Source organism: Barbus barbus, assembly GCF_936440315.1.
Source record: "Barbus barbus genome assembly, chromosome: 1".
NCBI lineage: Eukaryota > Metazoa > Chordata > Actinopteri > Cypriniformes > Cyprinidae > Barbus > Barbus barbus.
In genome coordinates, this window is record NC_136729.1 from 42,365,466 (window position 1) to 42,383,266 (window position 17,801).

The 17,801-nt window shown below is 39.1% G+C and overlaps 1 protein-coding gene across 1 annotated transcript in view; it reads left to right on the forward strand.

Moving 5' to 3' along the window:
- Positions 1 to 11,019, forward strand: part of LOC306873989 (myotubularin-related protein 13-like) — a 131,046-nt gene extending 120,027 nt beyond the window's left edge. Inside the window, 12 exon segments of the mRNA XM_079423630.1 lie at positions 337 to 513; positions 963 to 1,064; positions 2,821 to 3,006; positions 4,216 to 4,230; positions 4,232 to 4,343; positions 4,696 to 4,823; positions 5,865 to 6,089; positions 6,560 to 6,667; positions 7,014 to 7,204; positions 7,291 to 7,378; positions 7,466 to 7,597; positions 9,739 to 11,019. Of these exon segments, the coding sequence (XP_079279756.1) occupies positions 337 to 513; positions 963 to 1,064; positions 2,821 to 3,006; positions 4,216 to 4,230; positions 4,232 to 4,343; positions 4,696 to 4,823; positions 5,865 to 6,089; positions 6,560 to 6,667; positions 7,014 to 7,204; positions 7,291 to 7,378; positions 7,466 to 7,597; positions 9,739 to 9,837 (1,563 nt within the window). The 3' untranslated portion in view covers positions 9,838 to 11,019.
- The last annotated feature ends 6,782 nt before the right edge of the window (positions 11,020 to 17,801 follow it).

Sequence of the window (17,801 nt, forward strand, 5' to 3'; positions counted from 1 at the left end):
AATCTGCCCTGTGGTTGACAGTTAAGTAAACTCAAAGTTATTTGGCTGGTCCTACTCAGTACATTAACTGTCTGTTTTGAGTTTTTGTTGTTGCCTGTGAAGTGGAAATTTAATTTCATCCACATTACTAAAATACTTGGTCTGCTCAAATTTATAGTCTTGGATAGAATATAATAAAAGCTTATTGAAATTTGTGACTGGTCTGGAAGTAAGCAAAACTTCTACACAACGTTCTAACCAGAGACGTAATCCAAATGTTTGTTTCTGTGCTATGTTATTTCCAGAAATGTAACAAGACAAAATTAAAAGTTTGTACCAAATGCTTTTCCATGACAGGGCTTAAGACTGGACTCAGCACTGAACTGTGAACTGGTGCCGGTAGAATTTACAGACACAAGACAGGTGAAGGGCTCATTCAAGAAGCTACTGAGAGCGTGTGCGCCCAGTTCCATGTCCTCAGACACGGAGGACTCGTTCCTTAAGGCTCTGGAGGAGAGCGAATGGATGCTACAGGTTAGCATGACCTCTGAACACATTCCCTTAGCAGAACCCTGTTCTGTATTAAAACTCCTGCACCTTCCCCTTATTGTGACTCACAGTGGCCTATATCTTAAGAAAACCAGAAACAGGTTGGCCAGTGTGACTCTGACCCTTTTGAAAAGTATTTCCTTAAAACTAGTTACCCATGGGAAACTATACAACACAAAGATGGGAAAATTGCATGACACAATTAAAGCAAAACAAAGTTGCTTACCACTCTAAAACCCATGCACTCACAAAACCCTTTGGCCTTATGGTCCACTGTGTCTCAGACACTAAAACAATATTATCTGTAAGGATCTCTGCCAAGACACTCCGCGAGCTCTTAGTCAGCAGTGTGCACAGCAGTGTTACAATAAATGCACAGGAATTGCTAAACATAGAATGTGTTGTTTTGTACTCTGTATCTGTGTGTTCAACAGATACACAAGCTTCTGCAGCTGGCTCTGGTTGTGGTGGAGTTGCTGGACAGCGGATCATCTGTACTAGTTAGTCTTGAGGATGGCTGGGACATTACCACTCAGGTGAGCATCGTTTCACACATGTGACAATTTAACAGTCCTATTCCTTTTGCTTATTAGATGCTTGTTTTAGAGCCTTGTCTTTGCCTATTATCGGATTCAAATATCAATTACCTTGTTAAGGTAATAAATAGAATTTGCCAATACAATTTTAAAACAGGATTCCCAATGCACCTTCAATCATATTTCATTGTTCAAAAAATAATGATATCCAGTTTCCTTAAAAACAGCTTATAGCAGGTAGCTCCACCCCAAACTTCGGCCATTGGTTGGACCAAAGGTTCACGTGTCAGTCAATAAAAACAGTAATGGAAATGTTGAAATACCTAACAGTCATCTATGCACATTAAATGTCTATTTTGAATTGAAACTTTAATTTTGTTATGCTATTGCAGCAGAGACATTTTTGCGGTCACAGCTAAGATTTTCCATGCCCACTTGATAAGTTAACTGTCATTAGAAACAGAATTGTGTTCTCTGATTGTCAACTGGGGTTGTTAAATGTAGCTGTGGTCAGAATCATGCACGTGTCTGAACAAATCTATTCCTGTTAATTTCCCTGCTTCTTGACCATTTTGCCATTCTATCTGTAGGCCTAATCTGATGTACTCATCTAAATAGGCTCCATATGTCTGGCTTTGTAGGAGAGAACAGAATCACATTGTTGTCACATGGCCATGCTTTCAGTCTTGGAAGGTGTTGTGATATTGCTTATTGCTTTGTGAAATTGCTTACAATAATTATATTTCTATAACTCATGGAAACAGGCTCTGTAGAACTTCGGCCTTTGGTTATAGTGAAGCTTTACATGTAACATTTATATTTTATTATCTGGAAGACAGATTTTTGAAGTGGTATTCACAATGCATTTTTGATAATAATTTTTTTCCACATAAACTGAAAGTTGCAACAGATTTTTACTACAGGATTTTGATGTATTTCAGAGTAAAACGGAAAACTGAGTAATAGACGGGGAACCTCCTCAACATATATAGCTTGCAGAAGACTGATGTTTGGTGGGGAGTTGTTAAAGGGATAGTTTACCAAGGAATTAAAATTCTGTCATTAATTACTCACGCCGTTCCAAAACCGTAAGACCTTTCTTCGTATTCAGAACACAAATTAAGATATTACTGATGAAATCTTAACATTAACATAACATTACCTCCAGACTTCGTGGTGGCGCTTCCCAGATTAAGGAAGATTAAGATTATTAATGTAGTAAATGAACATCAACCTGCCAAAAGGGACTACTGATGAAAATTAGCCACTGTTGGCTAAATCTGGTGCATTTTACATATTGTTTGTGTTATTAATGTGCATTATCCTGATTAAATAAATGAAATAAAAAAATAGGGTCAATTCCTATTTTCATGCAGACCTTAAATAATTGTGACATATAGTGTAGATAAGTTAGTCTTTATGAAACGACACCTACCACCAAAATGTGAAGACAAAAAAAGTTTTTTGCTCATATTTTCATTTTGGAAGCTTAATGTACAGAATATTGCAGTTAAGAGGTTGCCACATGGAGTTTGGGAAGAAAAAGAAAACTCCTAGGCTGAGTTCTGATGGTAAAAGTTTTTGTCAGGTAAAAGCTGTTGGGATGTGTGAGATGTGACAGTCACTGATACACGCATTGGGTCAGCAAGGGTTAAATCCAATAGGAACAGAATTTACTTCCGCTGGATACTTCTCAAGTATCAGCCCCTGTTTGTAACTTATTACATTCCTCTCTTCCTCTCTGTTGTTTCTGTAGGTGGTTTCCCTTGTACAGGTGCTCAGTGATCCATTCTACAGGACCTTAGAGGGCTTTCAGGTGCTTTTGGAGAAAGAGTGGCTGTCTTTTGGCCACAAATTCAGCCAACGTGGCAACCTGACCCCCAGCAGCCAGGGCAGTGGCTTCACTCCCATCTTCCTCCAGTTTCTTGACTGTGTCCATCAGGCAAGTTGGCTGCAGTCGTGTTGCAGACACCTTTATCCAAAGTAACCTGGGGTTACTTGCCTTGCTCAACAAGATAATGATCTCGAACCAGCAATCTTCTGATGTTTTCCATTATCTGGATTGGTGGAATCGTAGTGGTTAAAGATCTGGGCTGGAAACCCAAAGACTGTAGGTTCAAACCACAGATGGAATGACTCATGAACCCCATGACCATTTGCATTTGAGCAAGACACCTTAACCCCAGGCTGCACCAAATGGGACTGTCCATGTTCATTTTGGATAAGTGTCTGCTAAATAACAAATAACCAATTGCTCCATCTCTCTTTTTCACACACTGCCCAGAATCACTTCATAACTCCCGATCTCTGTCTCTCACACCACCCCTCTCTTGTTCTCACCGTGCTTCATCCATGAGCTCACAGCATTCCTGCAGCGTCCAGCCAGAAGGAGGAGGACGAGAAAGACTCAGCTGTCAGAATGCATGCTCTAGCTTTCCTTTTGCAATCCCCATGGTGGGCAAGTAATTTAGACAGAGCTGCTCCTTCGGCACATCTACCTACCCCCAGCCCCCTTTGAAATGATCGTACACAGATGGTGTTTAACCTGCGGCCAGCATTGTCCTGGCTGGAGTGTTTCGCCATCACCTCCCAACATCGGCACGTTTAGCACAACTGGTGAAAAACTGCAATTTTGGGGTTTCTGTTCAGTCTGTGCTACATTAAGTAAAGGGCAGGAAGAGTTTTTCTCCCTCCAGAGACAACGCGCACCACTCCCATGCGTTCACAGACATGTATTGTTTTTAGGCATATGTGATGAAATCAAGGCGTAGAGCATTTGAATGACCCAGCAGAGGTCCTGCAATGTTACAGACCACAGAAATATAGTGAAAGCATCTGAAAATAGAAGTGTCTCATCTTAGAGGCAGCTGTTGTTTTTGCCAGGAAGTCCAGGTGGCCTCGAGTGTGAGAACTTTGCAAGCTCTTCTGTCTATATCCTGTTGGCTGTACATTACCACATTATGTCCCTCCTGCTGCTGTTATTTTTGTATTTTTTTTTGAATTCCCTTCAACTAATAATTTCCTGGGCATTTACTAATCATTTTCTTGAACTGGCGGTCTCAATGGTGTGCTACTCCTATTTGTTGAATCGCTGTGGCTGTGAAATGAGACCAAAAAGCTTTGTTGTGATGCATTGATTTTCTTATTCCAGGTTCATAACCAGTACCCCCCTTGAGTTTGAGTTTAATCAATACTATCTGAAGTTTCTGGCATACCACTACATCTCCAATCGCTTCAAAAACTTCCTTCTGGATTCGGACTACGAGCGCCTGGAGCATGGTGTGTAGGCACAACTCCTCATGTCATCCTTTAAGAAGAAACACACATTCCCCCACAATACAGTGTTTGTCTTTTTGTACTGCCATAATTGCATTATTGTGCAAATGTTTTTCAGCTGTGTTCTTCAAATAAACATGGCTTTGAATGCCTTTATAGTATTACAACAAACACGTGCAGTCTTGCTCAGAAAAGTTTTACCTACCTGTAGCAGCCCTGATGACCTTTGGAAGCACTTCTTTTAAGTGCTGCTAGTCTTGTCAGACTTGGCTTCTGATATTTTGTTTCACACCTTATCATATTACTCTGAGTAATGTCTAATTCACAAGTTCTTCTTTGTGTCTCCTCTCTAAAGGCACATTGTTTGAGGACAAAGGAGAAAAGCAGTCCAAGAGAGGAATCTGTATCTGGGAGTGTATCAACCGAATGCACCGCAAGAGCCCTCTCTTCTTCAACTACCTGTACAGTCCCTCAGAGACGGAGGTAAAGAGTCTTATCTGGGTGTGTGCAGAGGTACGAGACAGCTCTAATGGCCTTTACCCTAGAGCACTCTGCTTAGAGGTTATGTTGACTACCAGTCCCAAACATGCTGACGTCTTTTGCCAGATCACATTCACAAGTAAAGAATAGTTCCCCACAATTGCAAAACAGCCTCTTTGACCTTATAGCAGTCTTGTTTCATGTGAATTAGGTGGTGACAGTCTATAAAAAAGACAAAGCTTGAATGGGAAAGTGCCCTATCCTCAAATCCAGACTGTGAGTGAAAGTTGTTTTTAACATGGGTATCTTCAAACTGGCAGTCATCCTCTGACACGGTTTCAAAACGAGTGAATCAGTTCATCGATAGTCAACCATAGCCCAACAAAAACATGTTTTATGAAGTTTAGTGAGAGCAAAGGGCCCTGTGGGCTGTTTCTTCTTTCTTCCCCATTCCTTTCTTACAATCAAACACTGGAGAGAGGGTCACACGTTGTAATCTTGAGACTGTGGGATTTTAAGGTTGGGAAAGATTCTGTTAAGTTAAAAGTTATGTAAGTGTGTTAGAGCTGAAATAATCAACAGAAAAAAAATAAGCATGTAAATACTTAATTCCATATGTTTTATATTTTTCTTATGTTTTCAGTCTCACAAACGTGCATATGCATATTTACATCTTCTGAACTGTTCAGTAAAGGAAACTTAATTTTTACTAAAATTTTCTTCTGATATGTCACCTTTTTTTTGTGCCTGTGACATTATCACAGTGGCTTTCTCTGGTTCTGAACATGGTGCCTGGGCACTGCGTATACGCTAAATTTAAAATCGGATCGGATTCATTCATTCACACAAAAATGAGTGCATGTAAACATGCATAATGGTAGAACAATACCTTCATAGGGTAAGATTTTGGAAAGAGAGAGGGCGTCTAATTCAGTGGCTAATTCTGGCAGAAATTCTACACTGACTAATATTGCTTACAGCGCCTTTATGTAAAGTCAGAACTGAAAAATCGAACAAATAATGATTCCTTTATTTTCCCTTTAGGCAGTGTTGAAACCGCTGATTTCGATCCCCAATCTGACGACATGGGAGTTCTACACCGGGGAGACGCTGTCCACAGGCCCCTCTTATGATTGGTGTATGCTCACGGTGCGCTCACAGAGCACAGAAGAGTCAAACACCATCGCCACCACCAAGAGGAGGATTGTCTGGCCATGTTACAGCAGTGTCAGCCGTGCCCAGCCTGATGCCATCACCAGACTCTTGGCTGTGAGTCCATGTCTTTGTCCTTTAATAGTTTCTCACCAAGTCCTTATCCTCCTGAAATCAAAGTGAAAATGTTACATGATGCAGTAAAATTGCAGCCGATCAGAGGAGCGAAGGAATGCGTCTATCAGAAGAGTGATTTGTAGTTTTCTCTGCTTGGACCACGCAGCTGAAAAAATTCAAAACATACATTGTATTTATCACGCCATGCTTTTTCATGATTTTCCATGTGGATTTGTCCAATATTCAGTGTTTCTGAACTTCTCAAAGCACAATCTGTATCTCCTCATCCATTTTTGATGTTATCTGTGAATAGTAGGAATTATACTAGCTACTATAAAGCAAGCAACCATCATAAAACATAGTGCTGCTTGCTTGGTAGGACAAAAATATCAAAGCAGAACCCAAAGAATTCCTGGTTGATCAAAGGCACCTGTAAAGGGAAGCCTTCAAATGGATTTGTGTGGTTGCAGGACATTGAGAGGCTGGAGGGAGAACTGGGGCAGCAGTCTGAGCCCTGGCATGCCACGCTGGAGAAGGTGCGAGACAGCATCCAAGAAGACCTCAAACAGGAGGGCAATGTGAGTGCTGCTTCTTCTGTCCAGCTATTTTAGTTCCACTTTGCTTCACAAATGTAGCCCTCAACTGGGATGTAATAGTCTGTAATGATTCATATGGACCCAACTCTCAATAGTTGCTTATTACTGATGGAGGTTCTTAATAGAAACCCCAATATCACATCACCATCAAGAGCTACAGCTGTAGGCAGTAGAAACAAAGCTGCTTATGTATGGCTTGGGGATGCAGTGGTAAAAAGGCCTTAGAAAGCACCAAAGAAGCATCCTTGTTTGTGAACTTTATGTGAACAAGTAGCAAAGTGTCTTCTCCAGATATACTGACCTCATCTCTTGCCTTTTAATCTCATAGCAGCGGAAACAGTCAGTGTCCATCTCTGGTTTGGTCCCCACCTCCAACCTGCAGGCCTATCAGCGACACTCCATGTTGCATCTACCTGACACCGGCCTCGGAGAGGACAGCAGCCCCACTGCAGTCAATGGGGTTAATCGCAGGGCAGCCACGCTCTACAATCAGTTTACCCCAAAGAATGAAGACAATAGGTAATAATGACAGACAACACTTTTGATACCACTTAATCTAACTTTATAGACAAAGCCAACAAGCCATCATTTCTTTGTTTATACAGATCATTTGAGGGAATCCTGTACAAGAGAGGGGCATTACTTAAAGCTTGGAAAGCTAGGTGGTTTGTTCTGGACATAACAAAACATCAGGTGAGTCGTTTATGAAATGTTTGTATTTTGGTCTTTACCTTAATGTATTCATTTATTTGCCATGCATTTTCACTCACCCCCCTATAGCTGAGGTATTATGAGACTGATGAGGACACAAGCTGTCGTGGCTATATTGACCTTGCTGAAGTAGAATCTGTCCTGATTGCCACACCAACAATAGGAGCCCCCAAACACATCAGTGAAAAGGCTTTCTTTGATGTAAGTATTTCACCAGTTAATGATATACCTAGTCTTACGTTGCCGGACCTTCAGATTGATGGTCTTGACTTTGGCTGGCCAAGAACCAATCATAGTTCGCTTTGTTTAGCATTGCATTTGGAGCGTAAAAATGTTAAGTCGATGTCCTTACAATAATGCAACCAACAAATCATTCATTCAAGAACGTTGTGCAGACTCTATGCTGTGAACTTCACGTAATTCTGAAAATCCAGCATTTATGCAATCATTGTTACTGTTGTAAACAAAATGGCTTTCTTCTTCCATGAGGGAGTTTGGCTCCAGAACAGCTTTGGTCCTGTCTCAAATGGAACACTTCATGTGCACTTGTGGTCTTACGGACTTACAATGGCCGCCGCGTGTCCTTTAAGTCCACGTGACCGTAGGGTGTCCCATTCGTCATTTTAGCATTCAGAAGGGTGCTCGTGAGTGCCCCCTTTGTGGCCGTTATGTGCCCTCGATCCGCACTTCTGCAAGCTCCATGGCAGACTTCACGAATCACGAAAGTGCGGACTCAAGAGGAAGACCGCGAGGGTTTAGGGTCCCATTTGGGACAGGGCCTTTGTGTCCAGGCGGACTATTAAAAGATGTGACACATGAAAGAATGCATTCCCCGAAAATCCTGTAGAATTCAACCAGTCAGATGATAACTACTTCAAAACTCTGACGTTCAGCCAGAGGTTCGTGGGCCTGACGTCTGAGGCTGAGACTGTATAGACAGTGGGAGAAAGTGCAATGCAAAATATGGTGGAATAACTCGCTCCTTATAAAGAAAAGAGCCAGTCGGTAAAGTCATTGTGTCAGTCGGACCAAAATTGTTAATACAAGTCACGTGCGAGTAAACTGTCCTCTCATTGGTCAAAGTTCCACGGTTTATTTTCAGGAATTCCGCTCATAGCTGTCATCCATCAGGATGGAGCTACAACAGCTTCGAGGGCTTATTGTTGGGGTTTTTTGTAGCTGACTTTATATTAATTCATTAATTTATAATTTTGAGCAGGAGTCCAGGATTCGTCGGGAAAACATTGTTAAAATGCACCTACTACAAAGAGCAATAAGACGGGTTTTTAAATTGAAAAGGTGCACTTTGATTTTGAATGGCGAAGACGTGCACACACATAGACATGGTCTACTGCTTTTCACGGAACTTTAATGGGTAATTACCCATTATACACTATGATATAGCCTGGTTTGTTGGTCCGTTGGATCAGATTGCTTTCTCACTACAACAGAAACAGCTCCAGAGTTCGTTTCGTTCGCCGAGACCACCTCGTTCAGGCGATCTCGGACCGATTGTTTTGGTGCAGATCCGAGCGCGATTGCCGCGTTCACATATGCCCAAGCGAACCGAGCTAAGGGGGAAATGCGCCAGGTTCCGAAACAACCAGCCAAGTGTGAAAGCACCCTAAGACTGCATGTGTGCATTGACTGGTTCAGCCTGGATTATAAGCTTTTGTTAATGTGAGCACGAGAGACAACATTTATGGGGCAGTCCACGCCAGATTTTGTTGCTGGTTTGAAATGTGTTGTTTAAATGTGATCATGGCAAGCAGTTTTTGAGATTTAAGGATTTTCCCATTCAAGAAGATAGGATATGGCCTTGGATGCCTGAAATAGCTGTCTGGAGGCGTTGCAAACATGGCCACTGAGTAAACAGACTTCCCTTGAAAGGGAATTTGCTGTACTCCCTTAGCCGTGACTGTACTAACAATAGAGCACATGGCTGCTGTACCTGTAATATTCTGAAAAAAAACAAAAACTATCCTTAATATTTTTAAGTAAATATGTGACCCTTGACCACAAAACTAGTCACAAGTGTCAATAAATTTAGATTTTTGTCATAAAAGAAAAATGTGTCATTTTGACCCATATATTGTATCTTTGGCTATTGCTACAAATATACCCATGCAACTTAAGACTGGTTTTGTGGTCCAGGGTCACATATAGTAGGTGCCAACCTTATGCTAGAAAAGCTGGTACCTGCCATGTAAAATAAGGTTAATAGTTGGGTGCAGCCACAGTGAAATGGTGAACATGCTGTTACTATGACCAATCTGCATCCATCAGCATGAATAGAAATTTAAAAAGATGTACATCTTCTCTCTTTTTCTTTGTCCCTTCAGTTGAAGACCACTAAACGGGTGTACAACTTCTGTGCAGCAGATGCTCAGAATGCCCAGCTATGGATTGATAAGATCCAGAGTTGCATCTCAGATGCATGAAGCCTTTTCTTCTACATGACTCATCAGCACCACCTCTCACTGCAGGGAGACTCACTGTGCAATTCGTAGGACCATAGTAAAGCCTTCAGTGCCTATTGAAAATCCAAAAGACTCTTGAGAAACTTCACCTGAGCAGTGACGTACAAAAACACTGCCCTGTCTGTGGAGCTGCATTTACTACGTCCCACTACCTGTGCTCAAAAACCTGATCCTGAGCTTCTGTTCAGGTGAATGGTGAAAATGATGCAATGCACTACTCTGACATTTGCTGAACAAACTGCTACATGCAACTAAGACAAAGCAATAGCACTAATCTTAAACTCGGGGTCAAAATAGTAGTGACAAGAGGTGTGTTCTGCAAAACAAAAATACCGTTGCTGCTGTTAAAATGCAAAACAAGCACAAAAATCTGACAAATGTTTAGAAAGATGCACAATGTGTAAAAGGCAAATAATTTGCACTTATTGATATGCACTCCGTACAAAGATTTTTAATGACTAGAACAACTAGGATAAAGGCATGTTTTAACGACACACAAAACCTTGGAGCCCACAACCTTATGCTCTAGTGTGCAAAGTATTTTTTATATATATATATTTGCAAAACCTTTTTTTTTTCATTATGAATGTTATACTCATGCGTAACAAAGTTGTTGTTCTGTAAATAATTTTTTGAGCATTAAAAGTGTCACCTGTGTGTTTTTTGTTGAATGGAGAGTCTTATGTACAAATATTACAATTCCAGCTTTTTATATTCTGCTGACTATGCTGTTAAATATGTTTTTCTAACCTTTTAGTCTAACTTGAAATAAACACTCATATTTATACTTAATTACAGATCATTTACGGACCAAGCAAAGCATTTCCTGCCTGAGATTGTTATCAGTTAGCCGTTTTGTTTGAAATGAAGGGAAGAACACTATATTTCTCCATTCTCCGTGAGGTTACATGATGTTGATGGCTTTTTGAGGCACTAAGGTTTTATCCATTTGTTTTGGTAGCATATCTAAAGTGTTAAGAAACACGGAAAAATATCAGACATGATGTCTGTTACTGAACCTAAAATGATGTTACTGTATGTACAATACTTTGTGGTGCCACTAATGTTTCTGGTTTGTTTACTGTTTTTGATTATATTTAGTTTTGGGTTTTGCTGTTATTTGAAATAAATCTAGAGAAGCTGAATTAGTTTTTTGTGACTGCATGACCATATATCCTAAATTATGCATGAACAATAAGACCTATAAAGTATGCTGTGAAAGTGTGTAAGAGCGCAAAAGCTACATTTCATACGCTGGTGCATCCGAAAGTGTCAAAAATCCTCAAAACACAGCATCTTTACATGATGCAAAAATGCAGACATGTCACCAATATTGGGTTTTAAATAGTGTTAGAAGAAAACTGTAGTTTATAACATTTAGATTTTGATAGAACATACATTTACAACAATCTGTAAAGGATAATTGACATTCATAGAAAGTTGGCTTTGCAGACTGTCACTGAAAACAGTACAAACTAGTCGCCCACTTTGGACACTGTACGTGGCATGAGCAATGTGACAATAACACAGAATATTTCAATGTTTCCTATTGCATTCTATTCCACAATGTTGAGTGTAGTTGAATCTATTCATACAGACTGACGGTATAAATGCATCAATAGCCCAGATGGACAAGTGTCTGTTCCATTTACTAGCCCAATCTCACTCATCTTTATAAATTGAGCCCTGCTATTTATTCTTAACACTGCCATAAGGGGTTCTGTTATGGGCACTAGAGTAAACCGTTTTTTTTCTTTTAGGTCAACAGCTGTTCAGTAAAAACAGCACACACTCCTCGACTGTCAGTATGCTTTTAGTTAACCACCTTAATAACAACACAGGTTAAACAGCACTGACACGTGGAAGTAACTCTATCAGCCCCTTGAGTACTGTGGATTGTCACAGCCACAGTAATGCAAGCACACATAAGTGCCATGAGACAGGACAGCATGCTTGCAAATGTGCTGACCAAACTGTGCTTGCCTAACAGGCCTAAATTATAAAATTCTAATTTCTAAAACATTTGCTTGATTTGCTTTGGATGTGTAGAAGACTACATCAAGAATATAGCATGCAGCTGCCCTACATAAGTGTAAATGTTATTTTTTACACTAAAAATACAGTTTTTTAACAAATTCAATTCATCAGAAAACAATGGGTAAAAAGCAAAAATATTAAAAAAAGATCAAATTCTGTGTACATCATTCATCCGTTCTTATATAAATTGTTGCGGTGAATTGAATGAGACAAATTACATAAGAATAATTTTAAGAACAATTTGCACAGAAATTAATTCTGCTCATGTTTCATGAATGAGGCCAATAGGAAATTCTATTCATGAAAGGACATCCCAGAAGAGACCAGCTTTCCAAAAAAACATCACTTTTAATCATTAATAAACCATTGCTACTCAATCTTTGCTAAACAAATTCAGCACATCAATATTTAAAGGTTAACATTGAATATGAAACCTCGAAAATAAATTTTGTGCCACAAACAGATGTTACAGTAAAGGAATGCTAAGTGACAATAATTGCTTTTCTCTTCAGACCTCAATAGACTGATATGTCACTGTAGAGGCCAGGACAGTTCAAGTTCGTCATCATTTGGCTTTGCCTTCAGCATGTCAGCTTGTATAATTTGATACACTGTGTGATTCAGCCAATTCATATGTAATACATGCCTTCCATTGAGAAAAAAACCAGGGAAACAAGAAGTCTCGCCTTTCTTCCGGGGTTCTGAACAGGATATCTCACTTAATAAACAGTAAGATGAAACAGCTAAATCCTTGTTGGATACACCAAACAGGTCGCATCTAACCATCACAGCCAAGTGGTCTCATTTGCAGTAATGTATAAGTAAAAGAGGCCACAGGCGCCTTTGAGACGAGACACTGCAGCGCCTCTCTGCTCCGAGAAAAAAAAAGAGATTTGCAAGAGCATTGGGGACGTGCATGATGAGGGTATTGTTCCCTGCTGACTTGTATTGAGAGCAGGTGTCGGCCTGGCAAAACATCTGGACCGGGGCTCTCACAATTCTCTCCAAATATAGATGCCTCCTGGAGTGGAGGATTAGAGAGGGAAGCAACGGAAGAGGGAATCCCTCCAGAATGCTTGGAATGGGACAAATGGGATGCTCTGGAGGAATTGCGGTTAACTGACCGTCACAGAAGACTTATGAATCTGTTGGATGTTTCAGTGACTGAAGTCATAACAGTTCGTCTTCATAAATGGTTTAAATGTGACCTCTTTCCGTGCAGATTGTTAAGAATTGTGAGCTCATATAAAACATTATTTTCCATAAAACAGATCAACGTTTTATTTAAAGGATCACACATTAAACTGTTTACTCTTTCAGAGTTTTATGTAGATTTATCGCAAGCGGTCATTGTTTATTCCGGGCACTAATACTGGCTGGTCATAGTTTAACTTGAATTTCAGAACAAATCCGACTGTCTGACATACTTCAGATTCTTGTTGGCAGAAGCCACAAATGGCAGATGTTCTTGTCTAAACACTAAAGTGTCTGACTGCTCAATAATCAGCAATGCGAACAATGTAAGTGTGACAAAAGCATGCAGAATGGGGATTATATGTAGGCGTGCAGAACACACCTGTCCCAAAGATAAGTCACGTCATTCCACTTCCTGTTACCAAAAAATAATCAACATCACATTATATGCTCAATGCCGTCATGTCAGCACCCAATCTAGCTAGCTGGTAAATAGCTGTGGTTTGGTAAACTTGGTTTACAGAGCGCTACAGCGATGATGTTTTTTTGTAGGCCAACCCTGAAGTTAGCCTCACCTTGGTTCCCTCAACAAAAACCAAGAAGGATTGTTCCATTGCAGAAAATAAGCTCTGTGACCAACAAAAGTAATTTTTACACATTGTTCGCAAATAAACACAACTTTTATTTTGAAGCCTAAATACAATCGCCAGAAGAAAAAACCAAACATACACCACCTTCAACATTACAACCATTAAGCTTCAGACAAATCTTTCAGTCTTTTCCCCAAAAATTTGAGCCAGAATAGTTTGCAAGAGCACAATTATACACATAATGCGATGACAGCAGTCTAGATCGAGTAAATGACTTTACCTGGTCAACATGATGACATTTATTGTCCCGGACAACCTATTTAGCCACTTGCTAGCAACTACTGTTTTCAAGCTAACTAAAAGTTTTCGGATTTATTTTATTTTGTAGATTGAAGCATGAAAATATATTGAGCTTTTGTAAACATCAGACCTTGTTTTACCAAAAAACCCATTCAAAAATTGACTTCAGGACAATGGAACAGGAAGTGCTAAAATGATAATTAATTTCTGGGGGGTTTTCCTACAAAACAAAACGGCACTCTACTGTAACTCACCATGATCTAATGTAAACTTTACTGCTGTAGTTAGGGGAATGATCAAAATTTATCCACAAAACATGATTATCATCAGGTCGGGTTACGCTTGAATGGGTCACACCAGCAAAACTAGAAAAAGTTGGAATCGCCAATGTTGGGGAATGCTAAATTCATATGAAATGGCCTTAACGAAGTCCCAAAAGATACCCAAAGTTAATTTACAATGGAAGAGCTATTCCCTCTGCGAGAGGCAGTTAGAACAGTTGGCTTTCACTTGGTGTCAATCATCTGTGAAGGCCCATGTGTTGATATCATTTAGCCAGCATGGCTGTGGACTGTAAAGTCTACCACCCACCCAGACCACGATGAGCGCTAAACAATGAAGTCATCAAGAAAACATCCAAAAAACAGCCTCTGCCTGAAGATATGTTCATGAATCTACTTTGCATTGTACGAAAGTAAGTCAAACTGTTTTCAAAACCCAACATATGAAGTAATTTCACACGTGTCTGACGGTTTATCTGTGTGCTTTCAATTACGGTGATGTCTTCTATTAGTCATCACGTTTCTGAGGAGGAAAACAGAATGATAGTTTATGGAAAACTTGAGCAGCTATCAGATTCATTCATCTGTTATTCAGTAAGACTAGGCCTAGAGGTGTATGACAGCCAGTCATGCAAACAAACAAGCCCTTTAAAGGAGCTATTAACGCAATGTTTTCTGATGCCCTTGGAGAACAAGTACTTGAAGGAGTTTCAGTTTGTTTTGTTCATAACGTGGCGAAATAAATAGGCTTTGGACTTACTGAGGACTTAACGTTTCCCACTTCTTAGATGTTGCCATCCAATGTGTCCAAACAACGGATCTCATTCACGTAGTGTGTGTAAGCTTAAATTTGTGTTTGAATTCTGCATATGAATGTTTCCACAAACAAATCATGACTCACCATTAACTTTTTGTTATTAATCAAATTTATTCAAAATTTACTAAATCTCTGGTTGGACGTATAATAATGTCAAGAGCTTTTATACATAGATATTTCTAATTACATCATACAAAGTGAGAGTGATCTTGAGATGCAAGGTTTCTCTGTATAACAACACAACACAGGTATGTGGATGTACATCTGATGAGAGGTGTGTAATCTGGCTCTATATAAAAGGTGCTTACTGTGTATGACAGTGACTCCTGGCATTGCCCAAGGATTCTCAAGGTTTGGGCGTGTTTTATGCAAATGAATAACCTCAGGTACCCAGTCGCTCATTAAAACACTCCAAATTCATTACCATTAAATTAGGTCGAATTTTTTTGTTAGAAGTTCTCTTGTGCATACAAATACGAAATAATCCATGCAATTATTTGTCAATAAGGCCCGCTGTATTTCGCTGCACATTAATCTGTCATTTTAAGCAGCCAAATTAGCCAGATGACAACATATACAGGTTGCATGACATGCCCCCATCTGCGAGTTAAATTATTAGCAACTATGTAAAAAACAGACTATTTAAAGGGTTACTCCACCCCCCAAATTTTGTCATTAATCACTTACCCCCATGTTGTTCCAAACCCGTAAGAGCTTTGTTCGTCTTTGGAACACAATTTAAGATATTTTGGATGAAAACCGGGAAGCTTGTGACTGTCTCATTGACTGCCAAGTAAATAACACTGTCAAGGCCTAGAAAAGCACGGATACGCTGTTTTCATTCAAATCAAAGCATAAATAAATGTAGGAAATGTATCCATGTGGTGCGGCTGACACAGAACAGCGTACACGGTTTGTGTCCAAAATGGCACTGTTTCAGAGGAGACGAATTGTCGGATAAAGTCGTTATTTTTGTTTTCTTTGCGTACAAAAATATAGCTTCATGAAGTTCAGATTGAACCACTGATGGCAGTGGACTATTTTGACATAGTTTTCTGTGCCTTGATAGTGTTATTTACTTGGCAGTCAATGGGACAGTCACAAGCTTCCCGGTTTTCATCCAAAATATCTTAAATTGTGTTCGAAGACAAACAAAGCTTTTATGGGTTTGGAACAACATGGGGGTAAGTGATTAATGACAAAATTTTCATTTTGGGGTGGAGTAACCCTTTAAGATATAGACTACATTAAATACGGGTTACTTGCACTAATCTATATAAATCACTGGATTGCAGACTGTGTTCAAGACTGCCGTCAGGCAGCAAAGCCACCAGAATAGTTAGAAGCAGCCGTATGCAAATCCCTAATGACAGAGGGCTTTACTGACTGACTGTAAAAACGACTTAAATCACCCAATTTGCAGGATATCAATCGCATGGGATTATTTTTATGTAATTGTTATTGATGTATGGTTTGTTATGATAGGACAATATTTGGCCGAGATACAACTATTTGAAAATCTGGAATCTGATGGTCCAAAAAAATCTAAATATTGAGAAAATTGCCTTTGAAGCTGCCTTTGAAGTCCTTAGCAATCCATATTACTAATCAAAAAATAAGTTTTAATATATTTATGGTAGGAAATTTACAAAATATCTTCATGGAACATGATCTTTACTTAATATCCTAATGATTTTTGGCATAAAAGAAAAATCAAGCATTTTGACCCATACAGTGTATTTTTGGCTATTGCTACAAATATACCCCAGCGACTTAAGACTGGTTTTGTGCTCCAGGGTCACATATATTAAAACTGTTACAGTTATATCTGCTGCAGACTGACCAAATTGACCAAACACAAAATATTATGCCGAGAATATTTAGCATAAACATATATATCTGGTAGTATTAATAGCAGAAATTGACATCTACAATAAATATTATAATACAAGCCTCTCTTACTAGATTATCATGCATCATCATGGAAATAAATCTTCATCGTCAGCATTATTTGTCTGAATGATTTTATGATGTATTTCATTTCACTCTTTTCTACGCTCTGACTCTAAATTCTATGGCGTTCTACTAGAATTACAGAAGTTAGGTGTTATATGTAGCCTATATGTTGTTAAATTAATTATTAATTTAACCAACGTTTATATCAAATGCTTCAAAATGCACACCGTTGACAAAATCATTGTTGAAACATTTGCAGTTATCCTATTGTACAAATGAAAACAATATTACAATACAACAGAGTTACATATAGAGTGAATAAAGTTAGTGGGCAAAGCATAAATCTCTATTTGGGTTTCAGAATTAGTATTTTGACATTTGTAATACATATGCTGAATTATTATGTCTGTCCACTGATCTGATGTTTCATAAGCAGGGGCGATTCCAAATATTAAACAAATAACCATTTACATGCAGAATACGAGCTTTATAAGTACTAATAAAAAGCCAATATGTTATTAATAGGCATGCTAATAAGCAACTAGTTAAAAGTGAGAATTGATCCCTTTACTAGAGTAATACCATTTATATTTATATTAATATATTGAATTTTAAGAACATTTCCGTTTACTTCTGATTTTAGTACTTTGATCCTTGATGTCCAATGTAAAGTCTTGAAACAAAACCAGTAGAGAGCCATTGACTGCTCAACACACAAAAACAATGTGTGCTTGTAATTTTTGTTTGTCC